At 47.1% G+C, this 22,707-nt stretch overlaps 1 protein-coding gene across 1 annotated transcript in view; it reads left to right on the forward strand.

Annotated features, from left to right (window-relative positions):
• The window catches only part of LOC115111337 (protein FAM222A), a 74,303-nt gene that overhangs the window by 18,864 nt on the left and 32,732 nt on the right, over positions 1-22,707 (forward strand). Inside the window, 1 exon segment of the mRNA XM_029637274.2 lies at positions 19,769-19,923. Within this exon segment, the coding sequence (XP_029493134.2) occupies positions 19,818-19,923 (106 nt within the window). The 5' untranslated portion in view covers positions 19,769-19,817.

Raw genomic sequence — 22,707 nt, forward strand, 5'->3', positions numbered from 1 at the left:
TACCAGGGGATTGTGAGGAAGACATTTGGTGATAACGCATCATTGTGCCGATGATTGAGGGGCGAATCCGGCATTACACAGCCATATGGCCTCCCTTCCTCCAGCCCCCATTCTCCACAGTCCCCACCGAGCCCGTCGGTGACAAGGAAATAGTCTGCTCCAGACCTATGGTTTTAGCATTCAAATGTCTTCCGTTGATGCCCCACCACTGTGATTGGCAGCTGGACCTGAAAGTACAAGCGTGTGGTGGCGAGGGAGGCAGCCAGTTGGTAACCGTGACAATGGTCTCTCGTTGCCTTTTTTTCACACTTTTCCTGCTGTCACAGAAACCCCTCCGATTTCATTTCAACCACAACGGCAGCATCCTATTAATCTTTTAAAGAAGAGCAAAGAAGCAGTATTGTTTGCCGAGAACTTAGATGAGCTCGTTCAGAGACCACACTGAAAAGGAGAAGAAACAGGGCTGGGTTAGGTCTCATTTGTGGCAGGAAAATTGAGCCTCCAATGTTAGAAGTCTAATCTTGGTCTGCTGCTGTGGGGGCATGCGGAGTCAAAAGCACACTGGCCCTACCTGATACTCTATTTCGGTCAACATTTTAGGACTCCCTCAGCCACTCCTCTCCTAAATGACTCCAGCAGGTGTCTGTACTCTGATCTGGAAGAAATCCCTGTATTTATAGCTAGTTCCAAGCATATATGGAATTGTCGATCAGTTTTGTTATGGGAGAATATCTTTGGAAATAAACTGCTTTCTGTAGCAGCAGTATGTTTCAATGTTGCTACAGTATATTCCCGACATGGCGGAGCACTGAGCCGTCATGGTGTAGCCATTTCAATGAGACATGCAACAGTAACCAGGCCAACAAGTCACTTTGTGCATAACAGAACAGGGACCTTGTAGAACAGTGCATTTCTTGTAACCTACAATAAACTCTGTGGAGATCACAGATGGTTTCATGTTGTCTACAACAATCTTATTTTTTTTATTCTCAGAACACTGGCTGGTGGTTACTAAGGGTTGGGTTTTTGTGTTTTAATTGTTTCATGCAATTGGTGTTAATTTTCCTAACAGTGGGAAAACTGTTCTCAGAGTCCCAATTACTGCCTTTGTCAAGGAAAAGCCTTCTTGACACCTTAATTTGTCACGAAAGCCTCTGTGCACTACTAATAAAGCCCCACTTCATTTAAGCATGGATGGTGTGAAAATATACAGAACAGCAATATACAGCCGCAAGAGTTCAGCTGTTTTATCAGATATGGTGGCTCTAGTATGTGATCATGGTACTTGTCTCCACTCTCCCCCTCTAGGCCAGTTTGGGTTGGGTACTGCTTGGTGGTAGTCTCATGGAAACCTGATCAGACCAGGAAAGCAGCTCCAATCAGCCTGGCTGAGCTCACTGAGACAGTGTGACACTGTTCCATCATTGCAGAATCCTACAGTACCATAATCACTACTATAAATGAATCTGTGGTGTAAATGTTAACTTGATCTACACAAATATCCATGGTAGATTATTAACAGAATGTAGAGTTGTTACGATGTTGTAATAATTGTTTGGTCCTCTCTTACTGGAAAAACTTGCTGCCTATTGGTTATTTTCATGAATTCCAGAATCTTATGACAGCGCACACGCTCATTCTACTGGTGTTGGTAGACTGAAGAGAGGCCGTGTGAACACTGCATCTGGACAGCAGTGTTTCTGTTCAACCTTATTTCTGTGCATGCGTGTGTGTGTGAATGTATACCTATGTGAGAATGCAAGTGTGTGGTGAGGGGACGTCTTTGTGTTTTTCTGTTTGAAGTCGATAAGGTTCATTACAAACACTGCTGTCCCAGATTGAGTTCTGTGAGCTTCCGCAGCCAGCGTCAGAACACAATGCATGTTATCCTTTTCCCCTCGACCCGAAAATATTCTCTGTTCTTTCACTTTCAAGGGGTTTGCTATGCATAGCTCAATAGTTGTGTGTGGGCATTTTCCGCCTCCCCTCCCCATTGAGGCAGCACTCTTGTCCTGCCGCCCCATTGTTTCCACTGGGGATGGATGGGGGAGCCCATCCGCCACTCAATAGCCACCCCATCTGTCGGTTGTATGCCTGGGCATCTCAAGCAGGGATTGGAGCCCACCTCGTGGGGCTCTCTGTCTCTGAAAAGGGGTTTAAGACTGCTGCGGTGGGGTGTTCTCCCCCTGTCTTGTTTCAGGCCGCAACTGACACAGCCGGGTGGGAGTCTGTGTGAAGGATGAGAGGCCTTCATTGTGTCTGGATGAGAGGCCTTCACAGACCCTCCCCCCGAGTGACAGGGTCACCTTGTCCCCCAAACAAACGCTGCCGTGTGTGTGTGTGTGTGTGTGTGTGTGTGTGTGTGTGAGAAGGTCAAGTTGCCTTGGCTGTCTGTACATTTTTCTAGCATCTCCCCCTTTAACATCCCAGCCTATTCAGCTCAGGCTGCCCGGATCAAGCTTTCAAAGGACATCTGAGATGTGAGGGGGAAACACTCCAAACTGATTTGCAGTTCAAACTGGTCTTAGTTAGCATTTAGGCTTACAAAACTGCTGATGCCACTCTAGTCTTCTCACTGCTGATTTGAGGATTTATTAAAATGTATATTTGTTTTGTCTCTTCCATGGGCAGAGGGAGAAAAGAAAAACAGGCTACCACAGAACTAGGTGTCCCTAGGCACCAGCTGCCACCACTGTCAACCTACAAAAACAGCAAAGGCTACTTAGCAGGTTTACAGGTCCTCACCAATCACCACAGTCACCAACCACTGTGCTGCTCCTCCTTTCAGATAGTTCAAACTAGGGTTAAACACCACCAACGGCCCTCCCCTCCTCGACACCCCCGCACCAGCTGGTGACAGCTCCACTGCATATCTGAATATATACATATTTTACACCATCGTATTATTAATTGTGCAGCGGGGCCGGTGCTAAGTAGTGTGGTGACTGGTTATTCACAGCTCTATTGGGAACGAGCGCATCATTGAGAGAAACTACCCCTATCAGATCGTTTGTCATGAGCGATGGACAATTTACACCTAGAGACTTTTTCTATTTTCACTATGATGTGATGTCACTGCAGTTTCCTACCTCCATCTCTCTCTCTTACCCCCTCGTCTGGTGGTACTCCTCTCTTATTCTCTGGGAGGCTGGCTAGCTTAAATCTTCTTAATTGAATTGAAGTTGTGTCGGGGGAAACTTTGGCGAGCCATGGAGGAAACGGATAAGCCACCTGGTTTGGCCCTGACGCTGGGGAGGCTGTGGGCTGCTGTAATAAAAGTGAGGAAGAGGAGGATGAGTGAAAAGGCTGTGTGCCTCCTCACGATGCCTGGTCAGGACAGAGTGGAGATCCTGGCTGGGGAAGATGGCCTCCCATTACAGTGAAACAAAGGAGGCTGTTGCATTATGCTGCAGACTTCCTGACGCTGCAGAGAACGGGAAAGTGAAGGGGGTGTTGGGGCACAGTAGACCAGAGTTACTGTGTGTACAGACAGTGCTCTGTAGGCTTGGTCTGGATCGTTCCGGACAAACCAGATTTTTATAGCTCGAATTTGGGACCCTGATACCAATTATGCAAACTATTTTTTTAAATGTGAGCAGGACATTTTTTTATATATTTTTATTTAAGTAATAGATTCTATAAATAATGCATGAGAGGAGCTTTATAGATGAAACTAGAATGAGTGTCTATCAAAGACTCCAGTGAAGGATTCAGAGGATCTGGGCAGGAGAGAGGGGTGCTATCGCCTCATTATTCAAATAGGATGTGATTAGCATAGAGTGAAAGACAATTTATGGTTATTCCAGCATCTGCATTGGCAGTACAGCATTTACTGCGATGCGGCCTATGGAGAAGTCAGGGCATTCATACTCACGCTTTGTAGAGCAGAGCTGTTGTGAAAGAAGTTGTCAAATAAATGTGTGTTTATACAGGACGTACCGCCCTCATCTACCGTCAACCAATCATGTCAATGCGGACCCATATGCTTTTTTACTCAATTTGGGAGGCGCACGGCGATGCGGTATGGAACATGATTTGGCCATGTTCGGTAGGGAAGAAATGGAAGTAAACAGTCCTAAACAGGGAGGAACTATTTGAACCAATAATTGAGGCAACATTGTGTGGTAGTTCGTGTTTGCTGGGTCAAGTGACCATTCAGACTGAAAACAGACACTATGACTGTTTCTATGATGAGTCCTGTGGAGGCCACATCCCTGGATTGGGATGTGCAACAGCGATTGTTGATACAGCTTTTGACTGTGTCATAGTTCAGATACCAGAACAGCTACTGAAAGGGATCTTTCTCTCCCTCTCTACACAAAGTTGGAGAAAATGGATTGAAACCCCCAGTGAAAATTGAGCCTACAAATATTATATGGATTTGAAGTTGTGCCTCTGGGGTGAATTCCTATTTTTTTATTTTTTATGTAACAGTTGTATGCGTTTGTGAAATCAATCCAATTGGGCTTAATCGATTATCTCCATGGAAAGGTCAGGAGAAGAGGCGGCCATGTTTGAAGTGCTTTTTCTCAGAAAGAAGCGAGCCTGAAATGTGACACCTCCATATGAGTAGGCCAGGCGTTGACGTGCAGATTAGAGGCAGAAAGGGTGGCCCATGGGGTCGATTTAGGCAGATCCGTCTCTAAATACATCACATATATCATCAGGGGTAGGGAACACGTTTAAGCTGCCTATACTTCGATTTGCATTTTCAACAGAAAAGCATATTAGCGAGTAGATTAAAAAATATATATATATATTTTAAATGTATAAAGGGGACATTTAGAAAAAGCAAATTGGGTCAACAGTTGTGTAGTAGGGGTGGTGCAATGTGTGTGGGGGTGTGGGGGGGAATTACATTTTCAACCTACTGCCGGGGTGTTTTGAGTTAATATTGTTTGAAGTTATGGGTCACTTGGCTTCTTCCTGGGCGGTCTTTATCTAATGTGGAGTGGGTGGTTGTTGTGGTTAGGAGGCAGCAGCATCTGTGCAGTTGAAACAAGGCTCTCTCTAGCTAATCCTCTACCCAGGGATGACTCAGTGGGGTGAAGACAATTGCCAGGCTGCTTTCTCATGCTAATGGTTTCTCCAACTAGATCTTCCAAAGGGAAAAAATAGAACAAAAATGGAGGGAGAGAGGCATGGTGGTGCAGGAACAACCAACCTAACTAAAATAGGTTTTAACTGACTGTGGATGGGTCCCAGTTGTAATGCTTAGGGTCAGGAATCAGGAGTGAGGTTTTGTTTCGGAGAGAGAATAAAGAGGTTGTCCATAGTATATATGTGTATGTGACGTCAAAGACTTAAATGTTCAGAGAGGAGGTCACGCGTCAAACTGCCACTCACCCTTCCATTTATCTCCACCCTCCAGCAAGGTGTCAGACTCGGGAGTGGTTTGAAATTGAATTAATATGCCGGAATTTATAGATTTCATTCCCTTGCCATTTCTGCTGGGAGGGAAGAGAGTATTACAGTCTCCATTTGCACTAATTACTGGGTGTTGGCAGCACTACCTGTCTCCAGTGACGGACTAACCTGGGCGCAGAGCTGAAACTCACAGGGCTGCAGCCTGGAGTAGCAGCCACTATTCTGATGGAGAGGTGGCCACAGGAAGAAAGATGTCTCTGGGCTTTTTTTTTACGCTGATGTTTTTGATGCGCCGGGAACACCAACTACTTTAAACTTCAGGAGCGACATTATTAAAGGGGATGATTTCATCCTAGTTCGTTCTTTCTGTCTCTCCATCTCTCAAAGAAGAAAGAGGCAAACTCTGTTCCAATCTGACATAACCCCCTCTCCCCCAGGAGACACAACTTCTCCAAATCCTTGAAGATGGACTAATAATCAGTCGTCCCCAGCCGTTCTCACTCCACGATTGCTGACCCCAACGGTTCATCTTACTGCACACTCGTTTTCTTCGATTGGTCTTCATTCTCAGTGTTTTGTGAGTCTGAGAGAGACAAGTCTACCAGTCATATTGGTCTCCATATCTCCTGGTTCCATGAGAACAGCTTGGTGGAGTTTCCGTGCCGTCTGTAGCCAGCAGGTGATTAAGATAAATGTGCATTGAGTCTCCCCTCCCTCACCGTCCAATAGGATTCTCTTGTGGTGCAATTCTCTTGTGGTGAGAAGGAGCACGTTGACAACAGCTGGACACTTGAGCATTACAGGCTAGAGGGAGGACTGCTGAGATCCCCGGGTTTGAAAATGTGAGTGTGTGTGGAGGATAACACCTGCTAGGTTTCTGACTATTTTGCTGTGTGCTCATTGCCACATATAGTAGGGACCTGAAATCCAACAACACAAAAGTTCATTTGTCTGTCATCTGTCAGTTTTATTGAATGCAATCGGAGTCAATATTTAAACTTTGGACTGTTTTTGATTATCCCGGAGAGTGCCTCTGTCAGAGTCATGTGTATAGGTGGCAGGGAAGTCAGGCGCAGGAGAGTCAAACTGAGTGTAAACGGAGTCTTTTAATATAAGTCCACTTAACATGCTCCAAACACTAAATACGTACATACATAAACGAACATGGGTACGAGGACCCGTCGCGCACCTATACAACATAAAACAACACTTGACATAAAACAATCTCTGACAAAGACATGATGGGAAACAGAGGGTTAAATACACAACAGGTAATGAATGGGATTGAAAACAGGTGTGTGGGAAGACAAAACCAATGACAAATGGATCAATGATGGCTAGAAGGCCGGTGGCGCCCGAACAAGGAGAGGCAACGACTTCGCCAGAAGTCGTGACAAGTACCCCCCCCCCCCGACCTGGAGGGCAAGGTGCAGGGTGATCCGGATGGAGGGTGGAATTCTTTTAACATGGAAGGATCTAACACGTCCTCCACCGGAACCCAGCATCTCTCCTCCGGCCCGTACCCCTCCTAGTCCACGAGGTACTGAAGGCCCCTCGCCCGACGTCTCAAATCCAAAATGGATCGAACAGAGTACGCCGGGACCCCCCCCCCCCCGATGTCTAGAGGAGGAGGAGGAACATCACGTACTTCAGCCTCCTGGAGCGGGCCAGCCACCACCGGCCTGAGGAGAGACACATGGAACGAGGGGTTAATACGGTAATTAGTGGGAAGTTGTAATCTATAACATACCTCGTTCACTCTCCTCAGGACTTTAAACGGCCCCACAACCGCGGACCCAGCTTCCGGCAGAGCAGGCGGAGGGGCAGGTTTCGGGTCGAAAGCCAGACCCTGTCCCCTGGTGCGAACACCGGGGCCTCACTGCGGCCATGGTCTGCGCCAAATTTCTGGCGCCTTATGGCGCGCTGAAGGTGGACGTGGGCTGCCTCCCAGGTTTCCTCAGCGTGCCGAAACCAATTGTCCACAGCAGAAACCTCGGTCTGACTCTGATGCCAAGGAGCCAGAACCGGCTGATACACATAGAAAAGGAGTAAGGTTAGTGGAGGAGTGACGTAGCAAGTTCTGGGCCATCTCTGACCAGGGCACGAACTTCGCCCAATCCCCCGGCCGGTCCTGGCAATAAGACCGCAGAAACCTACCCACATCCTGGTTAACTCTCTCCAGCTGCCCATTACTCTCTGGGTGAAAACCTGAGGTAAGACTAAACCAGATCCCCAGACATTCCATGGATGCCTTCCAGACCCTTGATGTGAACTGGGGACCCCGATCAGACACTATATCCTCAGGCACCCCATAGTGCAGGAAAACGTGTGTAAACAGGGCCTCTGCAGTTTGTAAGGCCGTAGGGAGACCGGGCAAAGGGAGGAGACGACAGGACTTCGAAAACCGATCCACAACGACCAGGATCGTGGAGTAACCCTGTGAAGGTGGAAGATCAGTCAAAAAATCCACCGACAGGTGCGACCACGGCCGTTGAGGAACAGGTAAAGCTTGTAGCTTACCTCTGGGCAGGTGTCTAGGAGCCTTGCACTGGGCGCACACCGAGCAGGAGGAAACTCCCCTGTGTCATACAGCCGTGACAATGCGTCTGCCTTGACGTTCTGGAAGCCTGGTCTGTAAGAAAGTGTAAACACAAAACGAGTGAAAAACATGGCCCACCTTGCCTGGCGAGGATTCAGTCTCTTCGCCTTCCGGATGTACTACAGATTGCGGTGGTCAGTCCAGATGAGAAAAGGGTGTTTAGCCCCCATCAAGCCAATGCCTTCAAGGCTTTTACAACAGCTAACAGCTCCCGGTCCCCCACATCATAGTTTCGCTCCGCCAGGGTGAGCTTCTTCGAAAAGAAAGCACAGGGGTCGAAGCTTCAGTGGCGTACCCGAACGCTGAGAGAGCACTGCTCCTATCCCAGCTTCGGATGCTTCTACCTCCACTATGAATGGCAAAGAGGTATCCGGATGAGCCAACACAGGCACGGAGGTAAACAGAGTCTTCAGGTATCCAAAAGCCCTGTTCGCCTCAGCTGACCACTGCAAGCGCACCGGGCTTTAGCAGTGAGGTAATGGGTGCAGCAACCTGACCAAAACCACGGATAAACCTCCGGTAGTAATTGGCAAACCCTAAAAAACGCTGCACCTCCTTTACTGTGGTTGGAGTCGGCCAATTATGCAAGGCTGCAATGCGGTCGCTCTCCATTTTCACTCCTGAAGTGGAAATCCGATGCCCTAGGAAGGAGATGGATTGTTGGAAGAACAAGCATTTCTCAGCCTTGACATATAGGTCATGCTCCAACAGGCGACCAAGCACCCTGCGCACCAGGGACACATGCTTTGCGCATGTAGGGGAGTATATCAGAATATCATTGATATACACCACTACACCCTGCCCATGCAGGTCCCTGAAGATCTCATCTACAAATGAGAAGACTGATGGAGACTGATAGAAGACTGATGGAGACTGATAGAAGACTGATGGAGCATTCATCAACCCATATGGCATGACAAGGTACTCCTAATGACCTGAGGTGGTACTAAATGCCGTCTTCCACTCATCACCCTTCCGAATACGCACCAGATTGTACGCACTCCTGAGATCCAATTTTGTGTAGAAGCATGCCCCTTGCATTGACTCAATAACCGTATTTATCAGAGGTAGCGGGTAACTATATTTCACCGTGATTTTATTTAGACCTTGATAATCAATGCACGGGCGTAAACCGCCATCCTTCTTTTTCACAAAAAAGAAACTCGAAGAGACTGGTGAAATGGATGGCTGAATGTACCCCTGACTCATGGATTCAGAGACATATGTCTCCATAGCCACCGTCTCCGCTTGCGACAGGGGATACACGTGACTCCTGGGATAGCAGCGTCTACCATGAGATCTATCGCACAATCCCCCCCGTCAATGGGGTGGTAATTGAGTCGCCTTCTTTTTACAGAAGGCGAGAGCCAAATCTGCACATTCGGGGGGAATGCGCACGGTGGAAACCTGGTCTGGACTTTTCACCGAAGTAGCAACAACGTAAACCCATAAACACCTACCTGAGCACTCTCACGACCACCCCGTGAGAGCCCTCTGTGGCCAAAAAACAGTGGGGTTATGACAAGGTAACCAGGGTAGGCCTAGCACCACAGAATACGCAGGAGAATCAATAAGGAAAAGACTAATCTTCTCCTTGTGACCCCCCTGTGTTATCATACACAAAGGCGTGATGACCTCCCTGATAAACCCTGACCCTAATGGTCGACTATCTATTGCATGAATAGGGAAAGGCATATCCACAGAAACACTAGGGATCCCTAAACTATGAGCTACATTTTTATTAATGAAATTCCCAGCCACGCCTGAATCTATTAGCGCCTTATACTGGGAATGCAGGGAAAAACCCAGAAAAGTGACAGAGACAAACATTAGTGCAACAGAGGGCTCTGGATGAGAATGGTGCCTACTCACCTGGGGTGATGTCAGAATGCCCTGCCTGCCTTCTCTATTCCCAGAGGAACCAACCCGGCACCGACCAGCAGTGTGCTCTCTGCGACCATAGATGGTGCTCGAGCGGGAACCCCCTTTGGTCTCCCTGCGCACCATCCCTCCCAATTCCATAGGTTCGGGAGAGAGGGTGCAGGAGGATGGAAGAACCAGACCCCGATCTAGACGTCCACGAGTAGCCAGCATGTTGTCCAGCCTGATGGACGTGTCCACCAGCTGGTCAAAGGTGAGGGTGGTGTCTCTACAGGCCAGCTCCCGACGGACGTCCTCGCGTAGACTACAATGGTAATGGTCGATCAGGGCCCTGTTGCTCCATCCAGCGCCAGCAGCCAGGGTACTAAACTCCAAAGCAAACTCCTGTGCACTCCTCGTCTCCTGCCTCAGATGATAGAGGAGCTCTGCCTTCGGGTGGATGGTTTAATACTGTCCTGAAATGGCGGGTGAACTCCTCAAAATGGTCCAACGCGGCATCCTCCTTACTACACACAGCGCTGGCCCATTCCAGGGATTTCCCGGTGAGGCATGAGACGAGGGCGCAACTCTTCTCACAGTCCGATGGTACTGGGGAGAGCGTGGCCAGATACAAGTTCAGTTTAAGGAGAATCCCTGGCAGCCGGCAGTATCTCCGTTGTATCCCGTGTGTGGGGATAAATGGATCTTATTAGGTTCAGGAGGGGAAAGCGTTCGAGGGAGATCCTGGTTGTGGTGGTGGAGGTGCTGGAGAAACTCCCTGTCTCTCCCAGCGGTCCATATTCTGGACAATGCCATCCATGGCGGCGCTCAATCTCCTCCGCTTGTTCCCGGACGCGTTCCTCCACCTCCATGAGCTGCTGACTTCATATTTTTGGTCAGAGATTCTGTCAGTCATGTGTATAGGTGGCAGGGAAGTCAGGCGCAGGAGAGTCAAACGGAGTGTAAATGGAGTCTTTTAATTATTTATTTATTTTTATTTAACCTTTATTTAACCAGGTAGGCAAGTTGAGAACAAGTTCTCATTTACAATTGCGACCTGGCCAAGATAAAGCAAAGCAGTTCGACACATACAACGACACAGAGTTACACATGGAATAAAACAAACATACAGTCAATAATACAGTATAAACAAGTCTATATACGATAAATAAATAAATTAAATACAGTAGGGAAAGAGGTAGTTGTTTGGGCTAAATTATAGGTGGGCTATGTACAGGTGCAGTAATCTGTGAGCTGCTCTGACAGTTGGTGCTTAAAGCTAGTGAGGGAGATAAGTGTTTCCAGTTTCAGAGATTTTTGTAGTTCGTTCCAGTCATTTGCAGCAGAGAACTGGAAGGAGAGGCGGCCAAAGAAATAATTGGTTTTGGTGGTGACTAGAGATATATATATATACCTGCTGGAGCGTGTGCTACAGGTGGGAGATGCTATGGTGACCAGCGAGCTGAGATAAGGGGGGACTTTACCTAGCAGGGTCTTGTAGATGACATGGAGCCAGTGGGTGCACTTAACATGCTCCAAACACTAAATACGTACATACATAAACGAACATGGGTACGAGGACCCGTCGCGCACCTATACAACATAAAACAACACTTGACATAAAACAATCTGACAAGGACATGAGGGGAAACAGAGGGTTAAATAAATACACAACAGGTAATGAATGGGATTGAAAACAGGTGTGTGGGAAGACGAAACTAATGGAAAATGAAAAATGGATCAATGATGGCTAGAAGGCCGGTGACGTCGACCGCCGAGCACCGCCCGAATAAGGAGAGGCAACGACTTCGGTAGAAGTCGTGACAGCCTCATCCCTGCATAACTGAATATTTGATCTATAACTCCCTCCAATCAGAGACCCTGCACTTGTGCTTTGCACCAATGGAAATTGGGGTCACCTTAGTAACACAGAGTTGTTCAGATTTAAACATGAAGGAGAGAAGGAAAGGCATCACATTGTTTGTTTTTTAATTATATTCCATTGATTTATTGACCAGCACACACACATTTTCAGACGTACATGTTTTCAGACGGGTTGTGTGGGTGTGTGCATGTGACGTGTGTGTGTGTGTGTGTGTGTGTGTGTACGCGGTTGTAAATCTTTGCTCTTTCTGTCGCCCTCTGTTCAGCTGCATTTGATTCCTTCCTAAAATTACGACGGCTTCTCTTTGATCTGTTGGAGCCAAGCTGAGAAACGACGGCACCAACAAACATTGAACCAAACGGTGAAAGACAACGCTCTGTTTGAATATTCAAATGGGAGCAGTGTGGGTGAGGGGGCAGTATAATAGACCGTTGTGTTGTGTTAATCCTTGAATAGATCTAACTGTGACACAATTTCGGAGTGTGACCCTGGGATACTCTGTGTGTTTTTTGAGACCAGGTCTGGAGATGAGACCTTGAGAACAGTATGATAGGGTTTTACTGAAAGTTCTGGAACTGATTAAGTCTAGTAAGAGGCCGCTAGGCATAATTTGAAAGTTAGCTTAGCTTTAAACAAAAATCAAGCACATTTTTCAACAAAAAATCTATAAAATAACAACAAAGAAACATGAATAACATTTCTAAAAATAGATTCAATTTAAGCTGATTTTGGAGTTGTAATTTGGATGTTAAGTCCTACTTCAGAAGTGGCTGTTTTAGCATGTAGTCAGTAAGCAGTGTAGGCTATAGAGCAACCCAGTGACTCACTGACATGTCAAGAGCTGCAGGCATCATTGGGGCCGTTACAGGAAAGTTGCTTCTTTGCGGTGGACCAAAGAGACTAAATGCAGACTTGCTCCTGTTTCCTCTGTCTCTGACAGACTCCACTTTTGCTTTCATTTCCCACAGGCCAACAACAGCACCAATAAGTGTATTTATTTGTCATACATATACTGTAATGTAGGGCTTGTTGCTTGGTCAGAGTGTCATGGTTGACTCATTTGGGTGACCTTTTTTATTGGGCATTAATGACCACTAGCCCTTCACTGATGCAGCATTTGGCTCAGAACTCAATTGCTATGATATGGTTGACATTCGATTAGTCTATGCAGGTGTGTAGATGACCTACTCTCTGCCATTGGACTGACAGCATCTCATGACTGATAAACTGAAGCTGACTGGAATATGGAACCAAAAGGGTACCACTTTATTTTATTTGACAGCCCAGTTTAAGCTGGTACTTAACTTGGCAATAACTAACAAACTGGGCTGTGTGGTGACAATGGATACTTTCTGGTAGGCATACTTACCTCAGAGGTAAGGTTTTCTCATTATTATCGTACTATATTACCATCAATACTAGCAGTGAAGTTAATGCATCCTGCGGCACCATCCTCTTTACATGTTAAATAATGTGTCACCTTGCAAATGGTTTCTGTAGGATTTAGAACACAATGACCTTCTGTTGGTCTAGGAATTGGTTCTGCTGGGGTGTTGGGCTGGGCAGGACTGTTGTGTATAGACTTGTTATAGGGTCTCTTGTTTGTGGAACTGTGGGGGGTTTGTTAACAATGCTTTATTTAATATCCCTGTCAGCAAATGTCCTCTCAGAATTTGTGTGTGTTTGTACTTGTGCGGTGGTGTGTGTGTCTGTGATCTGTGGGAGTCTCTCCCTTTTGTGTTTGTCTGTAGCGGTCCTATTGCTCTATCCACGATAGAGTAGTGTGTGTTTTTATTGCTGTGTGTGGAGGAAAGTTAAGGCAAAGGGGGGGGGGGTTACTGCCAGCCACTCCTAATGGGGCCTTTCATTCTCCCTCCATTCATGTGGTGGTATGGTGTGAGAGAGAAAGACAGAGGGGGTTAGGAAGAGAGGAGAGAAAGAAGGGAGCTAGGAGATTAGGGGGTAGAGGCAGTGCCTTGTTAAAGGAAAAGAAAGGGCTTTGAGTGTGTCTATTGGATTAACTTGTTTGGACTGATTAACAGGGGAGACACAGCAGCTTGTTAAAAGCACTTCATGGGGCGTCCCACAGTGAGCCGGTGGGTCACCATTCAATTAGGCCCAAGCCCGCCCTGTTCACTAAGCAGGCCCACTACCAGCCAGCCACTAGGCTCCCTGACCAGGCCTGCTATGGTGGATGAGGAGGGGGGTCACCAGGACAGAGTGCATGCACGCGCGCACACACATGCATTGACAGACACAACACACACACTAGTCATACATTTCTATTATGGCTTCCACTTTTGGAGTGTGAGCGGCCCTTTTCTCGGTTTGCTCTCTCCACCTGGATGGATGCCTATCTAGACAGGGGGAGACATCTCCTGTGATCAATGCTCCACTTTAACAACCTTTAAACTGAGAGAATACCCCCTTTCCACCAGCCCACAGTCTCTTTATTCCAGCTTATTCGCTCCTGTGCAGAGATGGATCTTCTGCCCCCCATTCCAAACCCTGTGGCAGTGGAGTTAGCAGATGGGGGCAGGGGCCAATACTCCTGGCTTTGGACTTCTCCTCTCATTGGTGTAATAAAATAACTGTGTGTGGACTTGATTAGTGAATAGGGGGCAGGTGGTGTGTGTCCATTAGCAGTACCTTCAGATGTGGTTAAGGCACTTGGGGATAGGCGTCCTGTTAACGGGACAGTTGTAAATCATTTGTCACGATTGCAGATTTTAGAGAAACAAGAAATGTCGGTACATATAGGTGTCTTATATCGGCTGAAAGCTTCAATTCTTGTTAATATAACTACACCATGCATCCTTACTGGGGATCTGTTAGACAAATTGTTGTAACATAGTGTACCAACTGAAGCTAAGTGTGTGCATATGCTGTATGCATAGTCAAAGAAGACCTATATGTGCGCACACAAAGGGGTTTGAAAAAGAGGAGCACTCTTTTCCCCCCGCCAGGTGCCTCTGAAAAGCCCACTAGTGTGCAGTGCCATTTCCACACACACACACACACACACACACACACACACACACACACACACACACACACACAGAGGCAGGCCTGGCCCAAACACACAGGCACTTTGAGCTCATTACTGGCCATTCACAGGCTAAAAGCCTCTCTGTGTCCTCTGTGAAGATACTAATTTCACAACAAGCCCTCCCTCACAGCCCATTCGTTAAAGGCTAGTGGTTCAGGGGGATGATGGGGGGGCACAAAGCATAGATAGAGACCAAAGACCATCCTAATGGGGAATGCCTCATCTCCCCCTCCCTCCCTCTCCTAAAATGAAAGACAATTGTGTAACTACCCCTCCATTATTCTCCATTTGCTCTTGCCAAATGTATTCCGAGTCATTATCTTGCTCTCAAAGAGACCGCTTTCCCCTTCCATTCCATTTCAAGAACCAATTTTCTCCTATTACTGCCTTAACTTTGAGAGGAGAGGAGGAAGTCGGACTTGTTTGTCACGCCCCCCCCCCCGTCCCCCCCCCCCCGTCCGTTTATCCCCTCCTCTTCACCTATTCTAATCCTAAACAGATGTCTATCAGTGGCAGGAAATACAATTTTACAAAAACCCCAAACAAATGTATGTGCTCACAATGGCCCATCCTTTAACAACCTAAAAACAGATTGTGTCTGCATGGGAGCAAGTTTGAGTTAACCAACAATGCAGTTTTAAGAAAATACTTTTTGGGGGGTAAGATAAGAATACCATAATTAAAGATCAGCAGTAAATAACGATAGCGGGGCTATATACAGGGGATATGGTACGGAGTCAATGTGCAGGGGCAGTGGTGTCGAGGTAATTGAGGTGATATGTACGTGTAGGTAGAGTTATTATAGTGACTATACATAGATAATAAGAGAGTAGTAGACGAGGGTGAGGGGGCAATGCAAATAGTCTGGGTAGCCATTTGATTAGCTGTTCAGGAGTCTTTATGGCTTGGGGTAGAAGCTGTTTAGAAGCCTCTTGGACCTAGACTTGGCACTCTGGTACCGCTTGCCATGCGGTAGCAGAGAGAACAGTCTATGACTAGCGTGGCTGGAGTCTTTGAACATTTAGGGCCATCCTCTGATACCGCTTGGTATACTCCTCAATTCCATCGGAGGAATCCATATTCCAGTCTGTGCTAGCAAAAAACAATCCTATAGCTTAACATCTGCTTCATCTGACCAGATTTTATTTCTCGAGTCACTGGTGCTTCCTGCTTAAAATCTTGCTTGTAAACAGGAATTAGGAGGGTAGAATTATGGTCAGATTTGCCACATGAAGGGTGAGGGAGAGCTTTGTATGTGTCTCTGTGTGTGGAGTAAAGGTGGTCCAGAGGTTATTATTTTTCTCTCTGGTTGCACATTTAACATGCTGATAGAAATTTGGTAAAATGGATTTATGTTTCCCTGCATTAAAGTCCCCGGCTACTAGGAGCACCGCCTCTGGGTGAGCGTTTTTCTGTTTGCTTATGGCAGAATACAGCTCATTGAGTGTGGTCTTAGTGCCAGTATCAGTCTGTGGTGGTATGTAGACAGCTATGAAAAATACAGATAAACTCTCTCTAGGTAGATAGTGTGGTCTACAGCTTATCATGAGATACTCTACCTCAGGCGAGCAAAACCTTGAGACTTCCTTATATTGTACACCAGCAGTTATTTACAAAAATACATAGTCCGCCGCCCCTTGTCTTACCAGACGCCACTGTTATAACCAGCCAGCTGTATGTTGATAATGTCGTCGTTCAGCCACAACTCTGTGAAGCATAGGATATTACAGTTTTGAATGTCCCATTGGTAGTTTAATCTTCCGTGTAGGTCATCGATTTTATTTTCCAAAGATTAAACGTTTGCTAGCAGAATGGAAGGCAGTGGGGGTATATTCGATCCCTTAACAATTCTCAGAAGGCAGCCCGCCCTCCGGACCCTTTTTTTCCCCACCGTCTCTTCATACAAATGACAGGGATCTGGGCCTGTTCCCGGGAAATCAGAGTATCATTCACATCAGACTCGTTAAAGGAAAAAAAGGATTCTGCCAGTTCGTTGTGAGTAATTGCAGTTCTGATATCCAGAAGTAATTTTTGGTCATAAGAGATGGTAACAACAACATTATGTACAAAATAAGTTTAAAAAAAAGTTACAAATAAAGAAAAAAAATGAAGAAAAAAAAACAATTGGTTAAGAAAACGTAAAACGTCAGCCTTTTCCGGTGCCATCTTAATCAAGCGACGTAAGACATGGAAACAGCCCAAGCTGCTTGCTATAGCTAGCTATCATATGAGCTCCACTGCGGGGATATCTACCCTAACGCGAAGTAAAGCTGTCAAACAATAGGAAAACGAGGCTATGCATAGCCTATGAATATCTGCATTTAGCAAACATAACAAACCATAACCTAAGCCCAACAGAAACACATTACTCTAGCATTCATTTTGGTGGCTAGTTAGATGGTAGTCTGTGTATGGCTAGCTAGTGAAAGTGCAGCCCAAATTTACCTCCACAACTTTTCTTGCATGACAGACTAGCTATAGCAAGCAGCTTGGGCTGTTTCCATATGACTTACATCGGTAGAAACAAGACAAAACAACCAACTAGTTAGGTGAACACACAGCTAAACACACACTGCAACTAATTCATGAGACAGAGGGCAATCATTCCAGCTCCACTGCTGATGTGCTAGCCTGTACTAACCAAGTTCCATGACAGGACTTGCTAATCTGAGAGCTGTTCCACAGCATCAAACATTGACAACACCAAACATATGTACTGTTAACTTATTTAACTCGCATCAACATCATCGTATTTCAATCTGCCAGGACATGTCCGAATCCGTATCACTAACCAACAGAGATACAGCCTCTTTCACAGTTAAAAGTTGTGTCCGCTTCGGCGCCATTATTTTGAGAAGTGACGTAAACCCTGTTTCTCTTTTTATGGTTGACAACAGCCAAGTGAGTACAACAGGTAAAGTACATTTTGCGATATTGACACAGATATTATTGTTAGAAAAACAAGGCAGTTCGTGGCCGCTTTAGTAATTTAAAGAAAGGCCTTCGGTGGCCGCTACGGGTTCTAAAGAGTTACCGCTAGTCATTTACTCATCATTTTAATTCATTTCTTTCATATTACAATTGGAATCTATAAGACTAAGTACTGGAGCGAATGTGCCTAAATGTTCATCTAGTGATTCACCGGGAAAAGGAATAACGGGGACCGGCATTTGACAGGCACGTGAGAAATAATTGTTCAATAATCCACTGTGCATCACGGCGAGAGACGGCGGCATTGACAGCCCCGGTGAAATATTTGACTGCTCTCTTTGTTTTCATGTAATGAAAACGATACTGATTCATATCCATGCATTGCCTTCAGGAGACTCCATCAGCACAGTGTCCCAGACAGAGGAAAGAAATGGCTTGAAACATCATAGACAATACTGTTTTAGGTCTGGTTGAGGTTCTGACCTACTGTTTTTACATTGCACGTCTCTTTTTAGTTTACAAACAAAATGTTAGTCTACGTCTAATGAGAAGATGCAGTTTGCTTCTTTATGGCCATTAATTCAGCCCACGGTCCTTGTAATCACTCATCATTGTGTAATCCCTCATTGTGTTGGGTGATGGCGATGTGACTGAATTTCCATCTAATCCAGTCTGTGGATGAGGCTGCCCTGCAGGTCTGTGTATGGGCCTTGACGGAGGTGATCTTGGCTGCGTGTGTGTTGTGTTCTGTGTTTCCACACTGATGGTATTTTTGAGAGGCTCTGTTCCTCTAGAGTAGAGCTGGAGATGTTTAGCCTAGGGGGAGATTGATTAATGCTGTCACTGGACCTGATGCACTGCTGGCACTCCCAACCCATTTTCACTCACACGTTTTGCTCTTCTATCCTTGTGGGGAACTAAAATGTATGTCCATTCAAAATCCTATTTTCCCTAACCCCTTACCCTAACTCCTAACCCCTTACCCGAACTGTAACCCTAATTCTAACCCCTAACCTTAAAACAGCCTTTGTCCTCACGGGGACATGGGAAATGTCCCCAAGAGGAAGACTTTTCCTTGTTTTACTATCTTTGTGGGGACTTTAGGATCTTGGTCCCCCAGGCCTTTGCTGACATTCTCCCAATGTGGTCCTATGTTAACATGCTGCAGGTAGACTGCTCTTTTCTCAGCATTACCGTTTAGCTGTCTATACATAATGCTGTCACCACGGCACATGCTATGCACTGCTCCGGAAGGAGTGTTACATGTACGTACTGCATGTGTTTTCGTAGACTGGAGCCAGGCTCGAGCAGATGTCCTATTTATAAGGTTGGACTCTACTCCTCCTAACCTGTCTGACTCTGCTGCCCCCAGACCAGCGCAGTTGTAGGTGGCATAGAGCTGTCCCAGCTGCTAAGCAGGCAGACAGTTGTAGGTGGCATAGAGCTGTCCCAGCTGCTAAGCGGGCAGACAGTTGTAGGTGGCATAGAGCCAGTCCCAGTCCCAGTTGCTAAGAAGGCAGACAGTTGTAGGTGGCATAGAGCCAGTCCCTGTCCCAGCTGCTAAGCAGGCAGACAGTTGTAAGTGGCATAGAGCCAGTCCCTGTCCCAGTTGCTAGGCAGGCAGACAGTTGTAGGTGGCATAGAGCCAGTCCCTGTCCCAGTTGCTAGGCAGGCAGACAGTTGTAGATGGCATAGAGCCAGTCCCTGTCCCAGCTGCTAAGCAGGCAGACAGTTGTAGGTGGCATAGAGCCAGTCCCAGTCCCAGTTGCTAAGAAGGCAGACAGTTGTAGGTGGCATAGAGCCAGTCCCTGTCCCAGTTGCTAGGCAGGCAGACAGTTGTAGGTGGCATAGAGCCAGTCCCAGTCCCAGTTGCTAAGAAGGCAGACAGTTGTAGGTGGCATAGAGCCAGTCCCTGTCCCAGTTGCTAGGCAGGCAGACAGTTGTAGGTGGCATAGAGCCAGTCCCAGTCCGCCACTGAACTTCACAGACCTCCATGCCCATTGAGCTTAGCTTCTTCCAAATGTTCCTGCTTTTCTCGCATTCTTTGTTTAACCCCCTCTCTCTCTCTCTCCCCCAGGTTGGCCTTGGCAGTCCCCCAGTTGTAGTTGTCCGCCCACCCCCCCGCCATGCTGGCCTGCCTGCAGAGGAGGCAGAACCCTCCAATCCCATCCTCCCAGCACCCCTTGTGCGCCAGCAAGGCCCTGGAGCCGCCTCAAGCCCTCAGCCGAAAATGTGAGTCCAGGGCAAAGACGGGTCAGGAGTTTTGTTAGGTTTCCCAATGTATTTGATTTGGTAGAGAGAGACCTTGGGGTTGCTATGTTGTTACTCTTTGTTTATAGAGGGACTGTGTAGCTGTGCTGACTGTGCAGAGTTTAACGTGCCTCCCTGGCCCTCGGTGACTGTGTAGCTGTGCTGACTGTGCAGAGTTTAACGTGCCTCCCTGGCCCTCGGTGACTGTGTAGCTGTGCTGACTGTGCAGAGTTTAACGTGCCTCCCTGGCCCTCTGTGACTGTGTAGCTGTGCTGACTGTGCAGAGTTTAACGTGCCTCCCTGGCCCTCGGTGACTGTGTAGCTGTGCTGACTGTGCAGAGTTTAACGTGCCTCCCTGGCCCTCGGTGACTGTGTAGCTGTGCTGACTGTGCAGAGTTTAACGTGCCTCCCTGGCCCTCGGTGACTGTGTAGCTGTGCTGACTGTGCAGAGTTTAACGTGCCTCCCTGGCCCTCGGTGACTGTGTAGCTGTGCTGACTGTGCAGAGTTTAACGTGCCTCCCTGGCCCTCGGTGACTGTGTAGCTGTGCTGACTGTGCAGAGTTTAACGTGCCTCCCTGGCCCTCGGTGACTGTGTAGCTGTGCTGACTGTGCAGAGTTTAACGTGCCTCCCTGGCCTTCGGTGACTGTGTAGCTGTGCTGACTGTGAAGAGTTTAACGTGCCTCCCTGGCCCTCGGTGACTGTTTAGGTGTGTTAGTTCTTCTATCCTTGTGGGGTTCTAAAATCCCCAAAAGTCCCTCTCATAAAATACTGTATATAAAGGGCCTGGCCATGGGAAGTTGTTATGGAAATGAATGGGAAACAAACTAGTTTGGACCAGCTAAGGATTAAAGAAAGCTGCCGTATTCCCCTGGAAGGTGACTTTCTGCCTAATTTCCCTGAAGCCTCGGGATTAGCCCTTTAGTGGAATGAGACTGTCCTGTGTGTGTGTGTGTGTGTGTGTGTCGGTGGTGGAGGGGGATGTTCCGCTTATAGAACGCTCCAAGAGTCTTTAGTGGCCTATGTTTGCATGGCAAGCCGATTTAAAAGGGAAGGCGGATGGAGAGAAGGAGTTAACCTAACATTTTCAACCTCTGTTTACAAAAGCTTAAACATGTTACAGTTCCACCTGCTAATAGGCCTAATTGTCAACAACATATCACTAGTAGTAAAAATTTTAAAAAATCCACTAGAGAAAAAAATACTGTTGGACATCCGCATGACCCTATTTAACCGTGACTAGTTGGTCTGGTCCGCTTATGTACACATCTTCCTGTTGCATTTGTAACCCCTAGATTTTTGACTGTTGCTACTTTGCAGGACTGACACAGGCATACACAGGATCATCGGGTTCAGGCGATTGCCCCGTTTATTATAGTCTGGCAATAAAGCACCAGGTGGTGTTCAAGTTCAAATCAGACGATTATGAATTTGCATTCCTCCAGCTCAGTCTGCGCCATAATCAGAAATGAAAGGGCAAACATGGCTATAATAACACAATGTGATCGTATAGTTTTACATAGAATAAATATCCCGAGAACCAATTGTTTTTATTTTACAGTAACGTGAACCAAGACTGAAGATGGGAGTACAACAACCAGCTAGCTTCAGAGAAATACATTTTCAACACAGTAAATCAATTACAACAATTAATACCTGGCCTGAACTAGGGACCTCTGCCTCCCAAACTCACGACTGCCCTCCTCAAGCGTCTTAGCCGATTGCGCCACATCAAAAGCTAGCTAGTGAGGTGACACAAGCGCGACACCTCAGCCTGAGGGGTAAGTTTCACACACCCCCATGTAATACACATGATTGGTTCAACTGGCAAAGGGGAATGTGAGGACAAGGTCAGTGTTGCTTTTGTTCAGATCTACATGTGTGTACGTTTTTCAAGTATGTGCCAAGGTTGAGACCAAAAGGGTGTGTGTCCTGGTTCCATGGGAATGGAACAGGTACTGTATATGGTGGTGTGAGTTCCGGCCAGGTTCCCTAATGAGCTTCCAGAAAGTGAGAGAGATAGAGAAGAAAGAGGGAGGGCTGTGAGAATGAGTCAGAGGGGGGAAATGGAGAGTAAGAGAGAAAAAGAGGGAGGCAATGGCTGTCTTAATCGATTCCCTCTCCCTCCAATTTGGACAGGATTAGCCCACTTCCTCCTCGGGCCTCTTATTGAAGAGCAGCCAGTGGGAGTCAGAGATGGAATCAATAGAGAAAAATAACAGTCTCTCTCTCTCTCTACCTCTCTCTACCTGTTAAACCCTTTGATTGAAATATTACCACTGTGGCCATATATAATGAGTGGATCTGAGAAGAATGGCCTCCTTTCTGTCCCGCGGAGGTGAGACTGAGTGTTGGATTTCAGCATTGTACTGTACTTTACAGCCACTGGCCCTTCAATGAGAGAGGGGATTGTTCAACCTGGCTCAAAAGGGGTGCGGAGAGGCAGATGTCAGCTTTGGCCAGGGGGATCGTGGGCACACACACTGGGCTCCTTCGTGCAAAGCTAGGTCCCCATCGATTGATCACCCTCTGGCCCAGTTTGAGCTGAGGGAGGAGGAGTGGGGGTTGTGGGGTAAAGTGACCCTGGCTCTTAGTAGCCCGAGTGAGGCCTGTCTCTGCCTACCTGCCTGCCAGACACCACCCCCTCACAGAGAGAAATAGGATGTGAGGGAGATTATTACCTGGAAGTGGCAGGAGAGGTGAGCTGCTCTGCCATTTGCATCTGCTGTCCTTGCAGGAAAGCAGTGAGTGGGGGGATGGTGAGGAGG

Source organism: Oncorhynchus nerka, linkage group LG27 (assembly GCF_034236695.1).
Source record: "Oncorhynchus nerka isolate Pitt River linkage group LG27, Oner_Uvic_2.0, whole genome shotgun sequence".
Classification (NCBI taxonomy): Eukaryota; Metazoa; Chordata; class Actinopteri; order Salmoniformes; family Salmonidae; genus Oncorhynchus; species Oncorhynchus nerka.